The following is a 26,881-nucleotide window of genomic DNA, read 5'->3' on the forward strand; positions in this document are numbered from 1 at the left end:
ATCGGGGCAAACTTAATTTTTAATGAAAGAATATTTCTATGCCTACCTCACGAGAAATGTGTGAAGATCTTTGGGGACTCGTTTTGTGGTTTTGGTTATTCACACGGGCATTGTGGGAGAGCAAAGCACAGGAAAGCAGCACGCTATTTGAAAGCAGACTTCATACTGAGGCAAGGTAACTTTCTCCACCCCCAAGAGGTTTTATATCTCAAAATCTAAAGAATTTTGCTCTGTCTTTCAAAAATGCAGGGAACTCCTACAAATTTCTTCCTTTCTGTCCCAGCTGGACAGTTAAGAGCCTTCCTCTAAAATCTGGATATGGCCTTTGAGAATATTATTGTTACTATTATTTACCAAAAAACTTCTTTCAAATTAAAAAGAAAAAAAAAACCAACAAATCAAACAACAAACAAAACTGATTAATATTTAGTCAGTATAATACAAGTGATTTGCTGCACCAGTGTTTATGTTTAATAATTTTAAGAAGCAGTACGAAACATGCAGTGACAATGTTTTAAAACAATTTGTCTGTGCTCTTTCCTGAGTACCTGTCAATACAAGTAAACTGAATTTTAGCCTGCCAAGTACTCTTTGACCTGTCATTTATGTCTTCCAATTTCCAAAACATTTGCATTAGTCGTCACTCTTCTTCAGTGAATGCACTCCTCTGACCTCGTCTAATCCTTAGTTCCTTGCCACAAGAGCAGCTGATGAAGTGGTAGACCAGGGACTCTGGGTAATGTGTTTTAAGAAGGGAGTTTGGGGTCCATGTTTCATACAGATTATACTATAGCACTGAGAGTAGATGTTCAGATGTTTGGTGGAGGTCAGGACATGGGGAATATTTTTGAGGGAGAGAAAATACTGGCAAGTGACATGGGTCAGAAACAGAATTCTCAGACTCTCCTGGCTGAAACCTGAAACAGTTGCAGAAAAAAAAAATAAACTGTTTTGCTTCTCTGAAGCAATTGGTAAATCCTTGTGTTCAGTGAGGATACATGCCTGCACTGCACAAAGATGGCCAACAGTACACTGATAGTTACCATTGCCAGCTTTGGTATCAGAAACACTCCAGCAATGGTAATAAAGTAGAGAAGAAAACTTATCCTCTGCAAAAGACAGTACAGTAGTAGGTTAATGCATTTAGATGACAATCAACACGTGAGAAAAATTGTTTAGGCACGGGAGCAAAAGGATGTGCAATTTTTTTCATAGTGCTTGCATAACTCTCTTGGGTTTGAAATGTGCAGTAACTGTTGATTTCCATCACTAGTTCATAGCCTTATTTTTGGTATAATTTCTTCTTAAACTTCCTGGAGTTCAGTGTAGAAAGTTACCTAATTGTGCATTATTTGTTCATAAACCTGTGCAGTGCACCTCTCTTTAAATTTCCCATTTCATCTGTTTAGGGCTGTTGTAGTGTTTCAAGCGTTGCTTTGTTTTGTGTGAAGCAATTTGCAAACCTTTTTTGAGAAACATGTTTTTGTTGGGATACAAGAGTATCTCACTTTGAATTTCTTTTTCAGTTCTCCATTTTTTCTGTTTCTTTTTTAAGTGCTAGTTTCTTTGGCTAAGATGGAATCGAAAGCATAATTCAGATTTTTTTTTCTTGTGTTATTTCAGAGGACATTAAAAATAGATTTCTCTGCTATAAATGTCTATTTAATACAGTTTTCTAGCTGAAGTCTGCTATGACGGTACTCACACAGTGTTTGAGACACCTTCTGAACTTACAAAAGATCAGAAATAGTACAGGGACTGCACTTTTGGCCAGAGTAGCTCTAGAGAGACTGGCTCATAGAGGCTTCTACGTTTGCTAACTCCTGAGTTGTTTTAATGGGCATCCTCTACACATCTTTTTGCAGAAACCTAGATATATGACTTTTTTTTAAGTATCTAGTTTATTTAATGAATTCAGCTACTCTAATTATCACATAGAATACTAGAATGTTACATTGAATTACAAAAAAGTTTCAGAATCATTTTTAATGGAGAAATGCAGGACTATCCATCTGGTGGATTTTGTACCTTCTCAATACTAACTTCTCTGGTAACCTGAGGTGTTGCTGTAACATTAAATAGAAACTTCATTTATCCACTGTGGAAAAAGAGACTGCAAATAGATGCCTGCAAATAGATAATCTACAGGTTTAAAATTAGCATGAGTGTAAAAGTCCACCATAGAAATAGCTTGCACACAAGTAAACATACAAGCTAGTTCTGCACTCTTCAAAATGCTGAAGGATTAAAATTTCTGCACCCCTGTGACTGACAGCCAGCTACTTTGCTGGTGCTTTTCTTATGCAAACTCCATCACTATCTGTAAGGAAATCTTGTGATTCATTTACTGCTCCATTTCCACCAGAGTAGATACATGAGTTCTTAAAACTCTGCTATGTCATAATTTCTGCAATATAAGACAAAACCACCATTGTGGTAAATCCATTGAACAACAGGATCCTGGGAAGTATTTATGAATCTCCTGCCAAACTGCTTAAATCATAACTTTGTCACAAGTATCAGATGTTTATAAATCTTGTTATGATATTGAGGCCTTATACAGCTGTTTTTTTATAATACTTTTGTAGCCAGTTTAAAGCCATCTGGTGCATGTATTGCCAGGTATACCTGATTTTGTTGTCGTTGTGACTACGCATGCACCCTCAGCACTCTCATGGTATTTTCTCAGTGTATGACAGTACAGTTGAAGCTAAATCATGTCATTTTATATTTGTACATGGTGGCTACATATGATGTTCCTGATAGCCACATGTGAGAACTGCTGTTTTAGTTTGTCATGTCTTCACATTCAGATCCTGAAAATTATATAAAAATGTTGGATTGGTCTCCAAATAAGCCAAATATTGATATGCAGCTTTGGATCTCTTCTAATGTCATCATTTTTACTGTGCTTTTATAAAGCCCAAGTCTTTAAACATAATTAGAATAAGTAGGTATAAGAACATATGATTTTTATCTTTTGGTTACTTGGAAAAAAGCTTGCATTTGGAGATCATCTTATGAAAAGACCAATGATATATGGATTTATAAGATTAGAGTTGAGGTTTTATCTTTATTTTGTCATTTATTAATTAAAGGCCACAATTTGCTTATAGTTTACTTTTTTAATACCATGTTATGATTGGATCACTCTAGTATTTAGAAGCTGCAACCAAAATCAAGGCTGCATTACCTTGAATTCTGAAAAATCACATAGAAAAAAGAAGCTTCTGCTTGGCAATTGAAATTAAAGAATCCTCAGGGACCAGGGAGGGAAAGAAGGACCTTTCCTGACTGACTTAATTATTTTTCTGTGGCAGAGTGACTTGTTCAAGGTCATAAAACAATTTAATTTCTGTATTGGTGAGCAGGTGGAAAAAGAGGCTGTTTAATCTGCACTTTCACGTGCAGCTTTTTACTAATTTCCTAAGGAATAAAATCTTCTGTGACAATGTTTGTGACTTTCCCTCACTTTTTTCCCTCTCCAACCCTGAATTTTGGCCCAACTGATTAATAAAAACAAATCTGAAAGAGGAATTAAAGTCTTAAATAGGTTTGTCTTTCTATGAATTTTGTGGAAGCAAATGCCAGGAGAAGGGAAGAAGAAACTATCTGCATGGTCTGTCTACAGTAAAGCTGCAGCTCGAATTCACATTCACAAGACAGCACTACATATATTCCTAACAAAGGGAAAACTTACAGGATGTCAGATCAGCTCTCTTCCTATTTTGCTATAAGGCTCTGGAGCACAATCACAGCTGTCCATGCAACGTAAACTAGTGTATTTGACACCAATGTGGAGTGAAAGAGGAGGTCCTGGGGAGAAGTCTTGGTGCAGAAGTAAGGATACTCTTCTGCAGCTTCAGGACTTGCACCCTACAAGACAATGAAGACAAACCAAAGGCTGGATTGCTCAGGGATGGTGCTATTTCTTGGTGCAGATCATAGAGGCAGCATAGATGTAATCAAAGCAGAACTCACACTCTTTAAACAAAAGATGCTGATCACAGGAAAGATGGGCATATATGTAGATGTGTCAGTTATGGACATGTTTCAGTGATGGAATTAGGGTTAATCTTGGACTCAATCTTAAAGGTATTTTGCAAACTAAATGATCCTATGATTCTGAAACCATTTGTTTAATAATAACGTTGTTCTTGAATACATATGGTAGGGAGAAGAAATTCCTTGGGGAGGACTTTGGAAACCTTTCTCTTAAACTGTATGTCACTGGATTGTTTCTTTTTAGGAAGGAATTGGTACATCTTGAATCTTTGATTTTGTGCTAATTTTCCTTCATATGGTCTGTTTCTGTTAAGAACCTAGACTGTCTGTAGTATGTCATGGTAAGCAGCATGTAGATCAGTGCCATGTGTTAAAGCTGGAAAGTTTCTTCTTTTTTTTTTTTCTTTTTCTTGGTTGGAGGCAGCTTGTATTAAATACTTCACCCCTCCCCTTTTTTCTCAGTTGTATGGTTAGGAATTGCTTTACTGCTTGTGCATCCTGTGGTAGTGTTTAATATTAGTTGGATGCTTGGCCATCCATACTTCCCTGAAATCTAATGTTGGTTTCCATCAATGGGGATTTCCTGGGTGCTCACACGCCTTTCTTTTGTATCTTCTCTCCAGATCCACATCTAGAGTAACCACACCAGTGTTATGGTATAAGCTGTGCAGTTTAACTTCTCTAATTATGAGACTATTTGGCCACTATCAAGACATTTGCTCAATTATTTTGCAGTGAATTTGAACACAAGTGTCAAACATGGTGGACTATTAAGTTAATGTCATTTATCATTCCTTCTAAGGAATTCCATCTTGCTATTCCTGACCAAAGAGTTTTTCAGTATAGTAGGAAGAGTTTTCAACCTCAACATAAGCAATGTATGTCTATTCTTTTTTTCTTCCTCATTGATGTGGAAGGAATTATATGTCCTTATAATTAAAAACATCAAACATCTTCACTAGCAGCTGAATTTTGTTAGACTAAGTAAAACTCTCCTCAAATGATAGAATCTTAATTCCTCTGATCTTTTTCATAACCCTGTCCACACTTTTTTTTTTTTTTTTTTTTTTTTTTTTTTTTTTTTTTTTTTTGGTAGGAAGATTAATTCAAACTGGTGGATAGAACTGCACATATTATTCCTAAATATATTTTGCCAGGGCTTTGTATTACATCACAACTACCCTTCCTGCTTCTGGAAATTCCCCATGTAGTCTATGGAAGGTCAGGCATCCTATGTCTGCTTCATGATGGTTGCTAACAAGCCTGCTGTGATTGCCTGGTTTTATTTGAAGGGTATTTTGGTGAGCTTTCTGCTTCTTTGATAATGGTATTGAAGTTTCTTGTAGCTAATGTTTACTTGACTGGAGGCACTCTGACTAGGCCATACAGAATGAAAGCTTTGAGGCTCACCTCTGGGTATTAGGGGTGGGACTTGTATATTCCAGCTACTTTTTGGAAGAGGTGGAGTGTGTTGACAGTGTACATAAGGCAAAGAGTGTTGGTCCCTTGCCCCAAATCTTTATCCATTTCGGCACCATAAAGAGCTTAGTCTTAATGAAGTTGTGGGAAATTTATGTAAATCCATTCTAGACTGCAGCACCATATACCTTGCGACAGGCAGCAGCGCTGACTTCAGCAGCTCCTGTCCTGCCCCTCTGGCCATAGCTCCAACTTTTGAGCAGGCCTGAAATGTTTTGGTAGGTTTTATGTTTGTTTGGTTTTGGTTTTGTTTTGGGTTTTTGGGGGTTTGTTTGGTTTTTTTTTTTTTGAGTCCACATCAATTCCATGTTCTGCTTCAGTATTGCCTCACAATGGTTTGAACCAGCAAAAAGTGAACGAGTGTCTGGGAAGAGATGCAGGACAAGGTTGGGATCACACAAAACTCACGTCACCATGTGAGAAGTGTCTGTTGAATCATTAACTTCAGTCATCGCCACCCCTAATGGGGCTGCAGAGCTGTATGAAAGACACTACGTGAGGGATATGTTAGGCTGCTCAAATGAAACCAAGTCTTTCACTGGGAGCATTTATATTTGGCATAAGAGGTATGAGTTGAAGCAACAGGCTTATGCTGAAACTCCTATTCCAGAGCAGGTATACTGAGTATAAAAATATTCACAGTTATTTTCTAGTCTTACCTCAATGGTGAAATAAGCAAAAATTACACTATCCTAAATTAAAAGCGTTTACATCCCATAAGTTATGTAGAGCGAGATGAAAACCTCGGTATTGTCTGAGAGTAGCCGGACCTGCGAGTTCAGAGCTGCTGTACCGTAGCCTTGAACACCAAAACGAGAAAAATCCCATTTGCAAGCAGACGAAGCCTACTACAGATTAGGCAGTATTTGGACAACAAAATGGCTGTGGTTGTGGCTATGGGTGATCCACAGGAGCGCAGCTGGAAGTAGGGGAGCGGGGGAGCCCCAGCCCCGCACGCCGGGTCCGGTTCGCGGCCGCGCTGGAGCGCGGAGGGGCCGTGCCGCAGCTACCGAGAGCCCGTCCCAGGGACTTAATGCGGGCGCTGCGAGACGCGGGGCGCGCAGCCCTGAGGCGCACACGGCCGGCGGCTGCGCTTTCCCGGCGGGGCTCCGCGGCCGCCGGCCCCGCTCCGCTCCGCCGGGCCGGGCCGGCGCCGGAGAGGCAGCGCGGAGGCTGCGCGGGTCCGGCGCCCCTCGGGGCGGGCGCGGGCCCGGTGCCGGCGGCGCGGGGCGCAGGCGCGGGGGACGCGGGCATGCGCGCTGTGCGGCGGGGAGCCCGATCTGATAGGGAGCAGGGGCTGACACTACCCCCGTGTGGGCGGCGGAACGTCCCGAGGATGACGTGCGGCGTTCTCGAATCCCGTGTCTCGCTCGCTCGCTCGCCGCCGCCGCCGCCGAAGGAAACGGGAAAAGCAACAAGGAGGCAGGAGCAGGCGCGGCGCCATGGCGGCCCTGGAGCGGCCCGTGCCCAGTCCCGAGGCGTTCCTGGGCCAGCCCTGGGCCGCCTGGGTGCGGGAGGCCGCCCCCCCGCACGCGCACGGCGCCGCCCCCCCGCACAGTAAGGGCAGGGACCGGCCGCGGTCCGGCTCCGCACGCCGCTCCCCCCGGAGCGGGGCCGGGGTCCGGCCGGGCCGCCCCCCCCCCCCTCCGCTCCCCTCCCTCCTCCCGCCGGGGCCGGGAGGTGCCGCCCCCCCGGGCGCTCAGCTGACGCTCGGCCGAGCCCCCGTGCCATGTGTGCGGGAGGCGCACGCCGCGCCGCGCCTGTCGTGCCGCTGCCCCGCGGCGCTGGGCCGGCGCCGCGGTGGGGGAAGGGGGCGAGGGGGAGGATGCGCGGAGGGGCCGGAGGATGCCGCGGGCGGGGAGGGGGGGCGAGGGTGCTGCCGCGGGGGGCCCGGCGGTTCCGCTCCCTGGCAGATGCTCCGACCATTGTGCTTTTGCTGTTGCAATTAGAAACACTGCTCACCTCCTCACCTCTCCTCCTCCTCTCGCCAAACAATAAATGCACACCTTAGGGCCCTCGGCGTTTCCTGACTCTGCTTCTCTTCTGCAGGTGTAGATCTGGAAGAGACTGGAAAGGAGGGTGGAAAGAGCAGGGAGGTTATGAGGCTTAATAAAGAAGGTAAGTGAATAGTGCTGGCACACCTCTCTACCTGTCTGTCTCTTGGTGGTTGTGAATGACTGTGGTTTGGCCTTGACAGGGTGGTCTCATAGCATATGGATTTCTCTGCCATGAAGAACGTTTCAGGGTTGGATACATGCAGATGACTGTCACTGTGTCAACTTCTTTTGAAGTAAGGTTATAACAGGTGTATACATGCAACTGACAGATGTGGTAAAAGATAAGACAATTTTGAGGCAAAAGACAACCATGCATCAGTGGCCATATTGGATTATTCTGTGGACCCTGTCCCTTGGTGCAACATTCCAGTTGCTCATGTGAAGATAAGCATATATACTTTAAATGTTATATTATTATTAGCAACTTAGTGGAGGTGTTTTCCCTTGCAGTGAGAAAGGGTTTGTTACAATCTTTGAGTTCATTCACTTTAGCTCAAATCACATTTTGTTCTTCGTTTGCACTGCTGAGTGTGACCTACAGTCAACTGAGCAGCCTGCATCAAATATTATTTTAGGTTACACTAACCCATGCATATTATGCAAAACCAAATAAAATTAGTCATTTGGGCCATAAGTTCTTCTGGTACCATCAGTGTGAACAGGCAAACTCCAGGTTAGAGGTATTTGCCAATATGCCAGGCCTGTCACAGCTCTGTCAGCTGTAAGAGGAGAAACATTTTGTTTGTGGTGTGTGTCATTAACATCATGTTGAGGTAACACCTAATGCAACTAGTGAAATTGTACAGGATGCTTTTTCAAGTAGCTTTGTGTTTGTTTCTGTTTCATTAAGAAAGTGCTTTATATACACAACCTCTCTGTCTTGGGAAATAATTCTTGGGAAGACAGTTCATATTGAATGATCCCATCATAGTGAAACTTTGGTGTGACTTACTCATGCTGAGAGAAATCCCGCTATTACCTGTAATGTCATAAAATACATTCTGAAATGATGTTAAGTTTCTCATTACATTACAGTTGTCATTACACGTGCGTTCGATTTTTAGCATCTTGGCAGCTCAAAGGAATCTTAAGCTTTCTAAACAAGCTCTTGAAGAAAGGATGAATTAATGAGTAATGTAGAGTTGTGTGATAAACTATAAAATTGCATGGAGTATGCATTAAAGTTATTTAAAATACCATAAAACTTCCTTTTTGAAAGACCTTTACAGAGATGCCAAGCTTGATTGTGTTCCTATCTTGATTCTTACGTGCCTGAACCTCTCTATTTTGTCAGCCCAAAGATAAGTTAGCAGCAGAACTGGGATTTTCATGTAGTTATTTACAGGTAAAAGGTTCAAGGCTCTGTAAATCTATCAGTAATGTTGATTCAAAAATAATTGAGCAAAAATTCTGCTGCTTCAGCCATGCCTTCATAAGGAGCTTAATTTATTTGAGATAAAACGTTTTGTGCACAGAAGTCCTTGAACACAAATTCCTTTTATAAGCATGGGACATAAAGATTGAAGCATCTCTACTCCTTAGTTATACATAATATGCAAATTGTTTCCTAGAAAGATTCAGTTTAAATTATCAGTTCTAGTCTTGTTTGGTTTTTTTTTTTGGGGGGGGGTGGGGGGGGGGGGTCAGAGACTCCATCAAAGGAGCTCTATTTAAACACACTATCCAGAAAAATTACTTCCAAACAAAGCGTAATGTCAGTGCTGACATTATGATCATGACAGGTGTGAAGCACTTACTGGCTTTTATAGTACTTATGTCATAATACCGTGTAAAAAATCCTAAAATTGACTGTTATATTTAGAAAATAAAAAGCCTTAGGGATGTTATTGCTTTCAAGTAGTAACTTGTGTTAGATCACTTAGAAAGAACTTCCATGAAGTTTGAATAAATTAGTATGTATCGAAATATTTTTCCTATATTCACTTAGGCATTCTGTTAATACAAGTGTTTTCACCACACCCATCTGTGTGTCTGAACACCCACTGTAAATCTTCCTTGGGCCCCACAGTCCTTATTAGTAAAGGTGGGGGAAAATTTCAAGAGATAGATTGGTCTGCAGGAAACATGTATTTACAGAAATGCTTGTCCTTTTACTCGGAACTTGCTTGCATGTTGTGTGACATGTTGAATTTTTTTGCCTTCTTTGTTCATAGATGAGGGTTGTGGTTATGATAGGTCTGAAAACAAAGCCCAACTCCTTTTTACTACAATCTTACCAACCTGAGTAGACCTTTTTAATGGCATCTGTGGTGCCAGGAGATTGTAAGTGGTGTCTAAGAAAAATGTTACTTGTAACCTACTTGTATCAAGTAACCAGGGGCAACAGATGGACAAGATTTTAAGTATCAAAAATTACTGTCCTGTTTGATAAAGATAGTGTAAAACCTGATCTCTCTGCACTTCTTATATTTGTCTGCACTTCATAATCTTTAGTTGATGTGACCAGGTTTATGCAGCCATTCCTTTGTAAGCAGTTTAGCAAGAAACTAAGATGAGTGAAACTGTGTGCAGAGCGTGGTGGAAGCTAAAGAGTGGGAATATGTTGGTTTTCAGACCAACACATGACAAGGTGTTTCACTTTGGTTTTGTAGAAAAACAATGGAGTTAGGTGGCAAAAAGTGCTTCCAGTTAGCTTGATCCCTGCTTCGCTGCCTCCTTTCTGGTTGTGTACCATGTGTGTTTAGAGGGGTGGGCTGCTCTTCTTCCTCGCTTTGGCCCAGGAGGGGATGTGGGAGGCAGCATTTCCTGGAGGTGGGGGGTAGGAACACTGCCTGCCAAGTCTCTGCCTGCCCAAGGGGTTGCTACTTCCATCCCTGGGCAGAGGGCTCACAGTCTGACTGTGCTGTTCATTTCTGTAATGCACTGAGGCCATGTGCCCCCTGTGCCCCATCTTAGGGGTAAAAGTAAAGACACAGAAGTATTGCTCACTGCTTTCCTTTATTCTGCAGTGTATATGTAGGCAGCATAGAGGGAGAGAAGTTTCCTGAACGTTTGTTCAGTTTTCTAGACAGAATTGCTTTTTGCATGCTGACACTTACTCTGAGTTTTCCTATAGCAAATGCATGGTTGACTTTTACTGGCATGTGGATTTGTAGAGAGGGGATTACAAAGTTCCAAGTGTTCACAGAAAATGAGAAATTTTATACATAAATGTTTGCGCCAGAAAAGAAACCCCAAAACTTATCTGCTTATCTAATCAGGAAACAGAAACAGTATTGTGTAACTTATCTGACAAATCACTACCAAGCAACCGGCTTAGCTAAAAGAGAGGTTATCAGAATTAGAGTAGCATTTAGAATTTATGCTGAATTTTAAAAGGTTGAATGGCATATTTGAAGAATTTAAGATTTTCTTGCAGATAGCAGGCATGGTAAAAGAAGTCTGTATTTGAGAGTTTGTATTCTGTAAAACATTGCAGTTACTGTGTGCCTGAGGCAGGTACAGTGTTCTGTTATTATGAGCCATAACCTGTAGATGATTATAGATTAATTTTGGAGGCTTGTGTTTTACTTTCTACAATATCTGAGAAAATAATGGAAGAATGGGATTTTTTTTGTTTCATGAACAGAAATTCTATTAATAATTGGTTTAGTAATGTGCAAGCATTGATTGCTATGAGTGTTTGTAGGTAGACACAGGCTGTAAAGGAACAAAAGATATGCTTTGAATCTTTGTGAATTACAGCAGAGTTAAATATGACCTATGGGATTTAGGTCTGTGTCTTGGTACTTGGTGTCATAGTCAACTTCAGCTTCCCAGTTCAGTGGGATTGTATTATTGAAGTTTCAATCTGATGATGTGTGTGTTTTGTCTTAGATAGTCTTTTCACTAATCATGGTGATTCATTATTGTTTGACATTAAGAATGTTATGTAAAAAATTCTAATTGTTTTTCTGATTTTATGTTAGGAGATTTTTATTGTTCCACCCCAAACTTGACCGTTTTACTTTATGATCACAGGTGCAATATGGAGTTTTAAATCTGTTGAGTAATTGTTTACGGTATATTTTTTTCTTATTTTGATTTCCCACACAAATATCTGATGGAAAGTTTTTTGATAAATCCTTTAGCAACATAAGAACAAAATTAATACTGATTAGTCTTGCTTTCAGTATCTTTTTAGTTCTTCAGAAAAATATCTTGATGATTTTATTGTTCTTCTTGGAAAAATAAGAAGTTAAGGAGGTGAGGTGGTGGTAAGGAACACTTCTATAGGGGGAAAAAGGATGTGACATATAACATTCTACTTTATGAAAAGCAAGAGGAAGAGAACTAAAATTATTATGGGGAGATTGTGAAAGAAGAGAAGACAAAACCAGCTGGTTAATGTTAGCATAGAGATTGGAGTTAACTTTTATTTAATTATTATTTATTTTTTGTTTATTAGTGGTTTGCCTGTGGTGCTATTTGTCTCCTTTAAAAACATACTAAACAAAAGAGAATAAAAACATTCTCGTTTTACTTACTGCCTTCATCTTCCACCTTTTTGTGGTAGTAGGGAATGTTAGAAAGGGCTGAGAGGGAAAGAAGTTTATAACAAGGTTGTAAATACATGCTCCAAAAAAAAGAAGTGAGGTTCTTGAATTTAGACCACCATAGCTGGTGATTTGGGGTTGGTTTTGGTTTTGCAGTGGGCAAAAGAGAGGGTTGAATGTTGTATAATTTTCTGTCTCTTCTCTGTAAGCTAAGATAGTCTTCCAGAGATACTGATTCTTAAACAGATGTAATATTCCGTGGTGCTTGATGAATGAAAGAACTGAGAATTGGCAGGGCACAAAACTGTGGCCTGCCAATGGTAAGAAACTTTTTCTTTATATTGGGAATAAGAACAGTGAGCAGAGGTCCACATGGGGTCTTTGTTTAGTATGGGAAACGACAGTGGAATTGAATTCTGGTGTGCATTCTGGTGTATAAGTGACTGATCAGTTCTATATATGATATTTGCCTCTGGTATTTTTATTTTTTCTTATATGGACAGCTTCTGCAAGGGGGTGGCATGTCTCCTGGTTATGGCTGTCACCTCATTTAATGTGTTTCAAGGAATGATGACAGAGGAAGAATGAAACATTATGTATGAAAGCGCCCAGAAAATTTAGTCAGAATTGTAGTTTATCTTCATAGTTACATAGTTATTTTCTGAAACCTGTCCTTTAGTTCTTCATCCCACACACTGGATAAAAGGAGTGGAGTAATGGTAAGACTCTCTGATCAGACAGTCTGTGTTTTGAATCAAGATTTTGATGTTTTTGAATATGTATCTAAAACTGTTATACTGTAAATGACTTCATTAGAAAATCTGGTTTATTTAGGTGTGCATATCTTGATGAAATGCATTATTTGTGCAACAGTTGTTCTGAAGAGGTTAGATCTCCTCTTGTTTAAGGTACCTTTTTTTGATTATGTGTGGGGAAACCATGTGTGATTCCCTGTCAACTGACAGCACTGTCACTAAGGATCTGTCTCTGACATTCCTTCTAGTAGTTGTAATTTATAACCAGACTTGAGAACGAGGGAAATTTATGTGTTTACTAGAGGGTACCCCAAGCCCTGCTGTCACTACAGAAAGTAAATGCCTTTGTGTATCTAATTTTGATTTAGATATAAAAACACGTGTGTGTCTTCTTGTTGATCTGCCTCTGTATGTAGTTAATAGTTTATAATAGATGAAATATAGATTTCTGTGTGTTAAAAAAGAGACTACACAGGAGCTGAACCATTTCCACTGTGAAATGGAGTAATTTCTTTGAAATAGGCCTTTTTTTCTAGTTAATTAAAATAGGGATATTATCAGGTTCTATTTTACCTTTGGGCAAAAAAAATACTAGCCATTTAACCAAGGCTGAGGTGTATGAATGAGATGAAAGCAGTGGACAATCCTGTGGAAAACATTTCAAATTACATTTGAAGTTGTGAAATCACAGGAGCCCTGTAGGCAGAAAGTATAAGTTTCTGATAGTCAAAGTGAAAGTTTCTGGTAGTCACTGCATGCATTGCTAAGATCACCTTCAGTAAAAATAGTATTGTTGCTATGAGTGTTTCTTGAAGAGTTAACTCCAATATAAGTTTATCTGAATGCTATGACTATTTATTATTTAGAGTGATTTTGGAATAACTAGCAAGAAAGATTTTTGGTTTGTATGGGCATGGATGAAATTACTGGATCTTTCTGTCTTCCAAGTTCAACTTGGTGCAGAAGTTCTTCAGCTTGTCTTTGAAAAAGCTGATTGAGGAGTTAATGGTGCAGGATGCCAGGTGAATCTAGTGTCTTTAAGTAATTAATATGCAAAAAAACCCCTTGGCAAATGCTGTTGTGACATAGTAAGGGTGTTTGACAGAGGTCTATTAGCAAGTCTATAGCAAGAAATCTTTGATGGTTCTCTTGCTGGATGAGAAGGGTAGATGCAATGAGAATAAAAATGGCCCAGTTTTTTATCACAGTGCTGTGCAGCTGACTAAGCTGACTCAAATTGTAGGAAGAATCCAGCACAGCTACTTGAAACTGATTCGAAACAGAGGAAAACCAACTATGGCATGAATAATTTCTCTCTTTTTCTCTTCTGTGTCCCATTCCATGGTTGATTTTAAGGGACTGGTTTTGTCATAACTGTTTGTATGGCTTATTAAAAGTCGTGCCTCAAAGTCACTGATGTTGCTGGGGAAGCGAGCTTTCTGATTGCTCTTGGTCTTGTACTTATAGAAGTGCCTTCCTTATTTCTGAAATGTTTTGCTTATTATTCAGTAATTTCATTTTGTATTTTACTAAGTTGTATTAATAATACAGTGCTTAAGTCCAACACTATTCCTGTCTCTCTGTTTTCTTAACAGTAATTATAATTTACAATTATTTGGCCTTCCAGCTTCTTGATTTCTGTCTTTGTGTATTTACAAAGTGTGTGCTGTTTGGCAAAAAAAGAAGGGGAGTTTTCCCAGATCAGAAAGAGCATCAGCCAGAAGTAGCAAAGAACTTGCTGACAGAAGTTCCAGGTTCTGCACAACTGCTGGTTCCAGTATCTGTCTAGTGCAGTTTCACTTAGTCCACAGGCCCCTCCTGAATCATCTGTAAAACGGAAGCAGTTGTATTGTGACAGAGCTGTGCATGGTACACAGGGGGCTAGGCTGGCTTCCCTTTCCGTTCCCTGGGAGCAGGTGTTCAGCAGAAGAGACAGAAGAGTGACTGATGAAGTAGTATCAAGACATAAGAATGACTGGCAAAGGGCAAGAGTTCTTGGGGTTTGATTGTGTGATCTTTATGTTCTTTATTTTGTTTATATTTGTTTCTATTATACAGTGGTTTATGTTTTCTGTCCAGTCATTCTTTCTCTTCCTTTTCCTACTGCAGGAGGCTAGACATAGTGGGCAGGCACAGTTTTGGAATTGGCAGTTATATTTTGATTGAACACTGCTGATGTCATATCAGTAGTTGTTGAGAAGTTTGCTGGATCAAAATTCTCTTCTCTAGCAAGACAAAGGGGGATGGGACTGGACGTCTCCAGTAACAGAATAAGGTGACTTGAGCTTGTCATCATTTTGAGCTGAAATGGTCAGAATGGAAGCTGAGATTTAAAGAAATGTGAAGCATTATGTGTGTTCACTTTTTAATCTCTGATAAGTATCCTGTCCTCGGATGGCTTTCAGGGTGGCCACTTGTGATTGTCCAGATTAGGTAGATTATCGTGTGATAGCATATTCAGTTGTTTTTTAAGCTGCTCTTAGTTATGTCTTACGGAGACGGGATGATACGATGATTTACATCTGAAAAGTTTGTTGGACCCATGCCACCACAGCAAACACTGACAAAGCCAAAACCTTATTTGTTTGGGTCTGATAATGGAGATAGTCAGTGGACAATGATCTGGAAGAATATGAGTAATTGATCTGTTACTACAATGACTAGGGAGGCAGTATTATTATTTGCATGATCCTAATGCCTAGCAGCCCCATCAGGCACTAGATGCTACTCTGCAGGGTGCCAGCAAAGGGAGGAAGGGTGTGTGCTTGTATGTTGTGAAATTGTGCTGCAGAGAACTAATTTTTGAATGTATGACGAAGCAAGAGTTTTAATATTGACAAACAAAAGCACTTAGTTGCTCAATGTGATAGATGGTTGACTTTAGCCTAAATTAAAGTGACTTCCTTGGAACCATAGCAAGGAAAGCTTTAAGGTGATATTTGGATGGCAATGAAGTAATTTTGCAAGAGCTTAGAAGGCATCCTTACTCAGGTGTGGAAACTGGCCTGAGTGAAAGTACAGGCTGGTTGTTGAAAGCTTTGTAAATGGATACTGACACTGTGAACCAACTAGAAATGGTGAGCAAATGGTGTGACAGCAAGTTGGATGTGGACAGTTTAGTGTACATAAGACAGAGGAACCTGGAAAGCAAAGATGAGTTGTTCCCAATATTTAAATTTGAAATGGAGGATTGTGCATAGAAGGATGCAGAGAGTAAAGCAGTATGACAGTATAGAAAAAGGAACTTTTGGAACAGTGTGAACAAGCAGGATAATGTTTGTCAACATGGAAAATAAGAAAGTATAACTAATGTGTAGTGAAACCCCAGACAAACCTTTAGTTCTGAAGATGTTTACAGCAGACTTTGTCCTAGGAATGCCCAGGAAGAATCATTCAGATATGGATGTAACCTGAATGAACAGTTTAAAAGAGAAGCTACTGGCAAAGATGACATAGTAGTTTATCATAGTATTTTATATCTGAATGATGGACAAGTTGATTATGCTGTCCAGGGTGATCAAGAGAGGTAGAGAAAAGAGGGTAAGAGTGGCGAGATCTAAATTCTGTTCTGGCTGTATTGAGCTGAAGCTAACTCAGTGGCAAGAGGTGTCAGAATGAGATTTTTTTTGTTTAGATGTAAATCTACTGTATTTGAGACTGTTCTCAGGAACTGAATGTAAAATTCTCAGACATAAGAGTAGCAGCAAAAGATACAGCTCAGTGGAGACCTGCTAGAAGACAACATAATAAAGAGCCTGCCAGTACTCTGTGAAGGGATTGGTTCAGGAAGGATGGGCAATAAGAGAGAGGAGAGTAATGGAAGTCATAAACAGAGCTTCAAAAGGAGAAAGGCATTTAATTTTTATGAAGAACACACAAGGGTTATGGGTGATAGAAATGATTAATTTGTGATGTTGCAATAGTAAAAGGTTTTTAGACATTTTAGTGAGAATAGTTTCACTGTATTGCAAGGGACAGATGAAGGAAACTCACGCTGAAGTTAGAGACAAAAGTGTAATTTGTTGTCAAACAGAGCATAAGTTCAGATGTGAAAGAAGGACAGGAAGAGTAATGTAGTTAGAGAATCAAGGAGTCAGAAGTAGATTTCCAAACACAGGAAAGAGTGATTGACTGTCCTGCTGTTCTGTCAGAGCGGGAGGAGAAAGGAGATGTGAGGTATGGGCTGATGAGAGTGAGCCAAGGAGAGAGTGGAACAGATGTGTTTTACATCTATTGTATGAGGAAGAAGGGAAAGCTGTAAGGGAGAGAAAGAGAGTGGGAAGGGAAAATGTGAAATGGTTATTATGTTTTCTCTCTTTATCTTGGAATAAATATTTGCATTCTATTGCTGAGAAAGAAATAGATACAAAAGAAAAGGTTTGAGGAGTGAGTCAAAAGTAGGAAGAAAAAAGGCTGAAATTGCAGGTGTGGGTTCAGCTCAACTGGAGGAATGGCACAGATTAGTAAGCAGCAGGAGAGAGAGAGAAAATGTGCGATAACCTCATTTTCAGACTGGTTCTGTTTTCCACTGCAAATTCTAGGACAGGCGAGAATATAGCAAAGAAAATGGATGTTTAAGACAAGCATGAGTTCAGGATTGGTGGAATTGGACCTAGTATTAGCAAGCAGAGCAAAAACCATCACAAAAAAAAGCTCTTCAATGAGAGAAAAGAGTGTGTGGTCATATCTATCACATAGCATGATGGACATGAAAGTCATAGTTCTGTTCCTTCCTGCAGTGCATCATAAGTAGTCTTATGTCTACATGATCTGTCACATACTGAAACTGACTTGTGCTTCCTGCTTCCAGAGCTGAGACAAGGCCACGGGATGGCATTATCGTGGACTGGGCCCCGGGTAATGTCGTACTGCTCAGGGTGTATCGTGAGAGCTTGGGCGCGGTGCTGCGGTAACCATGGTTGTATGGCTTTTGCTTGTCTTGCAGGGCAAAGCAGCTTGTTCCTGTCTACATGCTACAGGCAGGCATGCTTTATGATACAGCACTTTTTTTTTTTCTCCGAGAAAGCAGGCCAGTAATTTTAGAGGGGTTAGATGGAATGGCTGTCATTCATGTCATTCAGTGTCTAAGAAGTTAATCTCAGGTTTTCACGTTTCTTTAATAGATCTAAACAATTGTTTAAAGAAGAGGAAAGTGCTGTGGGAGAGATTTGTTCCTTCACGCGCAGAGCATTGAGCTGATTCTTTGACTTGGAAGGCTTTATTCATTACCTTGCCTGCCTTTCCCAAGCAACTTTCTGCATGTCCCTGTATGTTATCAATGTTCAGTCATCCCAGCAGCTTATACACGTCACCATGCAGAGGTGCTGAGAAAACAGGAAAAGAAAAAAAGTCTTCAGATTTTCTCTTCAGGGTCTCTCAGGTGGTTTTATTTTTTTGTGCACTATCATGAAGTTTTGTGGTTCTGATTGTATTCGTGCTTTTGCTATATTTTTGGCTTTTTAGAAGACTTGGAGAACCTTGGGCAAATATATTAAGAAACTGGATGCATGGCAATGGAAAAACATGAGGAGAAATGGGAGAAAAAAATGTTTCAGCTCTTGAAATTATGGTGAGCTGTGTGTATAGTGCTTTTAATAGAGTCTTCGAACATTCTGTGCTTGGTGTAAGTTTTCTTCAGCTTCTCTCATAACTCACAACACACTGGGTGTGAACATTACCAAGCTTTTTAGGTATTTAAATTTTGAAAGAGGTAATGCAGCTTTACATATTTTTGGATTTCTTGCTCATCAAGAAAAATTATTCTTGACTGCATTGCTCAAGGAGGGAATGCTACGAGTTTTATTTTGTGGCGTTTATTACTCTTTCCAGCTTTTCAAGATACCTGTCACTATTCTGACTGTTTGTTTTCCAAGCTCCTTCGGAAATCAAAGGTATTGTAAACTTTTATCACTTTCCTGGAAGGTAAGAGTGTATCCTCTGTGGGAGTTGTAGGCTTTTCATTTGTTTTGAGGTTTTTTTAATTCCTTGTAATTAAGCATGTATTTGGAGAAGCTCTAAAGAGATGTGTCATACACGTGTTCAGATGATGTAACATATATAAGTGTTAGTTTTGAAACGGCAAGATATGGTCTGTATTTCTGAGAGCTTCCACTGCATTTCAGCAAAATCATAAGTAGTGTATGTTATGAAGACAAAAATCAGTCTATGGATGTTGAAAAATTTCATGCAGTAAGCTATTTGAAGGAGGTAGAGAATAATTAGTTGATGTGGAGGAAGGAGGCATCAAAGCTGATAGTATAGCACACAGGAAAGTAGCATACAGAACAGATTTCTAGTGAAAGCAGTTCATTTGTAAAAATAAACTCCCTGTTTTACTAATATTGTCTTTCTGTCTTGGAGCTAGAAAGCAAAACTGATTGTAATTGCCAGACTGCAAAAATAACATAAATATCGAAAGATAAATCTTAATCTTTCTTAACTCTGTTCCCTAAACATGACTTCCGTTCTCCAAACACTTAAACATTGCTTTTATTATTAGGCTTCAGCCTCATCTGTTATCTTGAATAGTGCCCTAGTTTTGCTACTAGGCAAAAAGTGAAGAGAAACTAACACATTGTGCAGTCAACAACACTTCTCATTCTTTTACACTCTTTCTTCTGTATTAGTTCTTTTCTGGCTGTTTGTTTGTATATTACAGGCTTGGAGGGTAAGTGGCATGCAAAATTCTAAACAGTTTTGACTCTTGTTCTCAACTATCAACCTTAGAATAAGCCTGTTGTATCCAAATTTCTCTGAAGTTTAGATTTTTTTTTAGGAAAACCCCTTTGAATGTGGGCTTTCCATGGCAGCTTTCTGACATACCATGTGCAAGCATAGTATCCTATGAAAGTGGTACATAGAACAAGTGCTTTCAAGAGCTTTCTCATTTTAGTACTGTGAGATTATGAGAGAGACTTTCTCTGTGTTCAAAATCATTATATGGAAGCTGCTTTGAGTAATAATCAGGACAATGTGTATATATCCAGAGGAAGGATATGAAATAGGATTCAGGTCAATGTGAGGAAAGGCAAAGGGAGTGAGTGGATGGGAAGAAGTCACGAGAAGAAACAAGTTGATCACTGATGTTTATAGATCACCTCTCTCTGTAAAGAGGCCCAAGGTGTCCTACCATGTATGTGTAGAAATTTTCTGTCACTGAAAGAGGATGGGCAAGCATGGCTGCTGCTGCTGAAAGACTAATCATACCTGCACTGGAATTAACTGAAAGAACACTGAAAGCCTACTCTGTACTGATAGGGTATAATCCAGTCCTCGTTGAAGGATGTTATTGTGTAACAATTTCAAAAGGAAAGGCAAAATGCCTTATTTCAAGATTACAAAGAAAATACAGGTATATAGAATGTATTTATTTATGGGAGGGGGGGAAAGACAAAGCAAAATACCAGAGGACATTACCTTTCCCTATGACAGACTGTGGCAGGCTTTACTGACTAGAACTCTGTTTACTGTTTTTCAGAAGTCGATGCTGCCATTGGCACTAAATTTTGCTTACATTACTTTACTTGCATACACCAAATTTTACTTATATTACATTTACTTACATTAAAGTAAGGACTGACATGCTTCAAAATACATTGCTGGGGATGATCCTTCTCTTGAAGAACAGTTACCCAAGCCACACTTAGAAGGAGGTCAGCTCTTATTACAGCAAAAACCCATAGTAATACACTATATTTTAGCTAGTCACCACATATTCTAGTATGGTGCTTTTCAATAATTTTTAAATTGCTTAAAGGCAGAATTTGATGTTACTGCTCCAAAAGCTAGATTGCTTGCTCCTTTGCTGTGCCAACAATACCATCACCTTTTCTGCACCCGCTCTACCAGTGAGGACCATGGACTTTACCAAATATGACAGGATGTCATCTTATAATCTCTAATTGGGTTTTTTGGGCAGTTTTCTTTTTGTTGTGTTGTGAAAATGGTCATCCTAGATACTTCATGATTTTACTCGGGTTTCTTTTTCATCCAGGGGAAGGGAAACTAGCTGGTGATACAGTAATAATTGAAGATTATAACTGGCAAGTAATTTTCACTACATGGATAGATTTATAACATTAGCAAATCCTCCATGACTAGCCTGCAGCTCTGACTTTTGTCTGGAAGAACACTGGCTTTAGCCTGAAGCGAATTTTCATTGTGCCCACCAGATTTTGCTGAGAATAAAACCTGCTGTGACCACCCAGCACCTCAAGAGGTGAATATATAAGTGAGCATCAGAATGCCATAGTGCAAAATAGGCTGGGAACGTTGAGTTTACTGAATTAAATAGTAGTTTAAAGAGGGAGCTTTAAATTGGGTAACTATTCCATGATTGCAGTGTAATCTTTCTCTCTGCAGTTTTTCTCTTGTAAAATACAGGCACTGAATTTATATGTTTCATCATTCTTGCAGCTTATGCAATTTGGGTTAAAAATACATATATTTTTCTTTACAATAAACATGTACACTTGGTCATGGTCCATTCTGAATTTTTTGTGTTTGGAAGAATACAAAATAGACAGAATGTAAGCAGAGATGGAAGAATTGCTTTTGAGGATTGATTAATTGAAGTGTTACTCCTTTTGCAAAGCAGTCTTGAAGGAGGCTGAAAGTGCATGACTGGGAGAGTAGGGGGAGGTGAATACTGCTGCATTTTATACAGCTTTACTGAAGTGTTGTATCCCCGTTCTCATGTCCACATCTGGTGTTGGAAAAACTGAAAGGAGTTCAGAAAAAAAATACATTAACTTAAGGCCTGGATAATCAGCTTTAGCATGGAAGATTTAAGAAGCTCAATCTATTTAGTTTATCAACAGACAGTAGAGGCTACCTGGTAAGTCTATAAGTACTTAGACAGGGCAAAGGTATCTGACAGTTAGATGGTTCTTTGTCAGGTAGATTAAGGGGATTCTCATGGCTGAAAGTTGAAGCTAAATCAGTTCAGACTAGAAATAAGATGCAGTTTTCTAATGATACAATTAAATAGGAACAGCTTATCAAGGGGTGTAGTAGAGTCTGTTGTGCAAAATACTCACATAAGGCCCTGGTCCTTTACTTGGAAGCACACAGTGCTTTAGCCATCCAGAAGGCTTGGGTTTGAGACTAAAATAGTATGATTAAATTCTATGGCCTATTTTAACATAGAAAGCCAGTACAGATTATAAGGAAGATTTTTGTTCTAACTCCCTAAAATTTCATACATTGTTGCTGCTGCTTTTGTTAAAAAAAATAAGTTCATGTGAAAGATGTGGTGATAAAAGCAAAAAGAAGCCTTCTAATGTGGTGAGTGAGAAGGGACTGTCTTTTTAACAGCAGGTAAAAGAGGAAGTTATGCTTTCCAAGCTCGCTTTGTGTTTTTCTGGTCATCAAAACCACTGATATCCCTCCAGTCATTAATTCTAAGCATAACTTAATCATTTACCAATGTAATTGTTGGCCTTTTCAGAAGCATTGCAGATAGTTTATGCCTTCTCATTGTAAGGTCAGGTAATTGACAGCTAGACTCAAATGCCTTTTTCGACTTTGTTTGCAAAGCAAAACAGTCTTTGTCAGCATGTTTTCCCTGGTGCTGGCTTCTTGGCCATGGATTTATGAGAACATAGCAGGTCAATCTTTGTGGTAGAGTAAAAGGCTCTGTAATTTCTAATGAATTGTATAAGAACTCATTTATCCTAGTTTTGCAAAAAAGACAGTAGGAGTTGCTTGAAAGATATTAGTATTTGTATCATTTAATTTGCCTCTTTTTTTGTAAAATCATCACCAGTATGAGCGAAAGTGTCATGTTTTTTCTTGGTTATGCTGACAGCGAGGCAAATTAGTGTTGATATAAGGTATATTCCTTAGATGGGGAATGTTGTGTCTGTGGGGTTAAAGGAAGCACCTAACCTGCTTTTAGAGGTTTTCCCTACATCAGTGATCCTATAACTCTTGTAAGCACAAAGTACAAAATAAGTGAAGAGCAAATGTGCTGCATTTTAAGTTTATAAATTCTTCACCCTCATCCCCTTACCAGTATTGCTGCCTCCAAAAATTGTAAAAAAAGAAAGCGTGAATTGGTGTTCTAAAAAAGAAAATAGGCAATATTGAATTTTATCAGGGTTTGGGGCTTATACACCCAACAAAAACTAAAGAATTTCAGTACTGTGGAATAGACTTAGTTGTTGGTTTTGGTGCAGTTGGAAGGGCTAAAACAAACTGTGAATTGGACAATGAGGTTTGCTCCAAATACGTGTTAGTGTGTGTTCTATTGTAGAGCCATGTGAACTATGTGGGCTTTTTCTGGCTGGGAATGTACAGGGTCACACGCATCCTGTGCTACCTTGTAGTGATACCATGAGGAGATCCTAAAAGTTCAGGAAATCTGTCTTCCTCAGTTCCTTGTTGTTGCCTGTGACAATGTTGAGCAGCTTGATGGATATCTGATCCATCAGTTTTTGGCTGAGTAATTACAAAATATTTAGAAGTTTACATTTGGAGTCACCTTTAATATTTCTTGAATAGTGAGCTGGACTGAATGTTTGGACCGTGTCATGTTCTCCTCAATAGGTATATCCTTTTACCCAACAAATGCTGGATTAGGTCAGGATCTGCTGTAAGACTGCAGAATACTAACAGCTGTGCTAAGATCAATCAGATGATTGGTCTGCTTAACCTTCCCACCATCATTTAATCTATACATGCATTCAGCTAAATTGTATTTGAGACTGTGGCAAATATGACAACAAAAGATGATATTTGCTTTGACATAAGGCACTAAAAAGGGTAATTTCTAACATGAAAGCAAGAATTCAAGAAGGAGACTTGAAACTCTGTGGGAGGGAGAGATTAATTAAAAATTGGAGGAAATAGGTAAAGTTACTCTGCTGACAGGGTGTGTCCAGCTAAGGCAGTGGTTTGCTGGGCTGTGTATTAGGCAGATCTGTATCACCATTGCTGTTGGATAAAGATCTTTAAAATGTATGGAACCTCAGTGGTACTGTAGAAAGCTCAAGGCTTCACCTTCCTGTGAGATACTTTTCCTCATGGCTGTTACTCAAGCTGGAAGTTAAGAGCACCAAAGTTCTTACTTCTCATTTGCTTTCTACGGGAACAAAGTACTTGTTGGAAAAAATCACGCTCTACATTGTCATGCCACAGTATCAAAGTTTAAATGGATTAGGACTGTCATCTTACTGAAGTTGTGCTTGCTTCAGAAGAAGTAAGATGCAGAGCTTCAGAACCTCATATAGCACATGATAGCACCAAACTATTCAGGGCATTTTCTTAGCTTTTATTATCAGTGTTCTACCTACAAAAAGGCAAGGCATCTTGAGCCATGTGTTTCCATCTGATGTCTATTGATTACAAAAAAAACCTTCCTCTCTTCCCCACTCCCCTTGCCAAAATGTTACTGCTTGCTTCTGCAAGAGACAAATGGCAGCAGTCATACCACAAGAGTTCCTGTCCTGAAATGTGCAGAAGTTTGCTAACTTGCTAAACACTATATTCTTGATATGGCACATAGGTCAGGTGCTGGCTCCAGAAGAGATGTCCATCTCTGTGTGTCTGATGGAACTGAAACTTTACTTCCTTACTGCCAGTCACCTGCTGAGAGAGAGCCACGCTGACCTGTCAGGAGGAGAAAAATGTTATTTTTACCATAGTGGCCCCTCAGGATGCTACAGACAGGATAGGTTCTGCAGTATGGATGTGCAAGTGTGTGATTTTAAATACTTTGAGCTGATGTGGGAGCTTAAGGATGCAGAGAGCTAGTGCAGAATCCTGACAGTTGCACCAGGCCATCTTTTAAATTGTGTGCTGGATACCCCACAGACTAGCAGCAAAGTGCAGTACAAATAGACATTTGCAGTCTGAAAAAGACAAAGCACACAACAAAGTTAACTGAATTACGATGAGGGATGGCTCTGGAGTGTTGCTATATCCTGAAAATCTGCAGGCAGATTTCCTAAAAATATATGCATATGTGCACACATACATGCATATACCTAGAAGATTGTCTGGAATTATATTTGCTCATGGGTTTCAAGATTTTTGTTAAGTATCTGGTGATTCAAAATGACCCTCTTTCAAGGTATTACTTACATTCCTTGATCTAATATTAAAACTGTTTTACAATATGCTGGGGCTCTTTTGCCTAAATGAAACTGATTTTAATCTGTGATACATTTGAGATTGTTTGTCTTATTTGGCTAGTCATATTTTAATAATTCTAAAAATTACAGGAAATCATGTTATTTATTTCTCTTTTGAGTATCTTATTTTGTTCCAGCTGCCTCTTTAACTGGTTTTAGCTATGAAAGTATGTATTATAAACCCTTAAGTGGAACTAGTGGTTGGGAGTTGGTAGATATGTGTCTGTATTTTATGTAGGTGGTATTTTAAGACAATCTTTGTCCATTGTCAATATTTTAAGTGAACTGTTTTGCTTTCCAGAAATGGCTTCCTGAGAATTCTTTCAGTGATATTGCAGTAAAAACAACAATTGAAAAAGAGCAAAAGCCTATGCCTGGGGTTTGTATAGATACAAAACTTTCACATGAGATACTGGTTTGAAAGATGTCTAGGGCTTAAATATGTTTACTGTCAGTATTTAGTATATTGTCTTGCAGGTGTTGGGAACAGTATGCCCTTGTCTTTATTAGCATCCGAACTGTTTCCTGCCCTGAGCAGGTGACCTGTAGTTGACATCTGCTGTCAGTTAAACATTGTTTATTCCTTAGTAGAGATGTTTCCCAGTGGCCTCTGGACACTGAGTCTGGCTAGGCATGTGTCACTTTGATTGGCATTACTGGTTTGCTTCTCTCTGCTTATCATCTCCTTTGGGAGTGTAACAGTAAATGGACAGAAAGGGGGGTCAGAAGAAAATCAGATCTTCTGATGTCCTAATGTAATAAAATACCTAAAGTATGGAGCCTTTTTTTCTATAAAGGCAAATAAGGTAAACATGATACTTCAGCATTTTAAAAGTGCAGCCACCTTTTAAGGATATTGTTGGTTACATTTCGGTTTGGTTAACGATTTACTCTTTCAGAACCAACAAACAGTTTTAATACTTTAGTAACATACTTCTGTAAAGCACTTGGCAGGTTGCATTATAAATTAAGCCTCTCGAGCTTTCTGTGAAGCATCACAGATGGAGAAACAGAGAAACATGGAGAGGCCAAGTGACTGGCTCCAGACATATAATATAAATCTTTAGTTGTGTTGCTGGAGTGCTATGGTTAAATGCACCTGCATATGGAGATTGTGTGAGGCTGAGTGAATAAAAATAAATAAATTGCTGCATATAATTGCAACACACAACATGTTTTCAACAATATTCACCTTAGACATAGATCTTATTTACACAGCATAGCTAGTTGTATCTGCATGGGAGCTACATCCTCCTTACCACTGATATTTTTATGAAAGATGATGGAGGACCAGGTATGTATGTGGGAACTTGGAGACTGACTAGCCACAGCTTTACAGCTTTTGATGCTGTCAAGTTTTAATTTTCCTTTATCTGAGGAGAGGAAGCTGCTTTTTGGTCTCTCCAGAAAGTGTCTGTCTTAAGGACTGTCTTACAGAAGAGATTTTGTCATCAGAATATGTGTACTTTATTTCTTACTGTTCTTGTTTTGTTTAATTGTTTTTAAAATTTGCTGTTCTTGCAGTCAACCAAATGTAGGTAGATACTTAGCAAAATCCAAGTCTCTTGTCAGACAGCACTGGCGAAGCTTGCCTTGGAGTATTCAATGTATACAGGAATATCTATGTACTGCACTCCAGTAACCTGTGTACTGAAACCTCAGATAACTTTGAAATGTGGGGTTCTTTTTCTTCAGAATTTGTGTTTAGATCAAAGGAGTTGGCAGAGTAGCAATTTGATGCTACAGTGTCTTCCATAGCTTGAAGGAGACTTTCCTTCTCTTTAACGGGTATCAGTTATTATTTTCTTTTTAAGAAAGTAAATTGACTCAGAGTGCTCCTATGGCGTTGGTTCATTCAGAGAGAGATGTTGCAGCAAGGAACTTGCTCGTTGTGTTGTATATAATATCTTCTTTTACATCGTTTTGAGTTGCTCCTGGCTTTTTTTTCTTTTTTG

At 39.4% G+C, this 26,881-nt stretch overlaps 1 protein-coding gene across 3 annotated transcripts in view; it reads left to right on the top strand.

The window, feature by feature from the left end:
* Positions 1–6,764: 6,764 nt before the first annotated feature.
* The window catches only part of ATXN7L1 (ataxin 7 like 1), a 107,610-nt gene continuing 87,493 nt past the window's right edge, over positions 6,765–26,881 (top strand). For all 3 annotated transcript variants that reach the window (XM_053977114.1, XM_053977113.1, XM_053977115.1), the window contains exons 1-2: positions 6,765–7,041; positions 7,534–7,602. In XM_053977114.1, coding sequence (XP_053833089.1) covers positions 6,927–7,041; positions 7,534–7,602 — 184 coding nt within the window. In that variant the 5' untranslated portion in view covers positions 6,765–6,926. The remainder of the gene's footprint in view (positions 7,042–7,533; positions 7,603–26,881) is intronic.

The sequence above is a fragment of the Vidua macroura genome, chromosome 5 (genome assembly GCF_024509145.1).
Source record: "Vidua macroura isolate BioBank_ID:100142 chromosome 5, ASM2450914v1, whole genome shotgun sequence".
Classification (NCBI taxonomy): domain Eukaryota; kingdom Metazoa; phylum Chordata; class Aves; order Passeriformes; family Viduidae; genus Vidua; species Vidua macroura.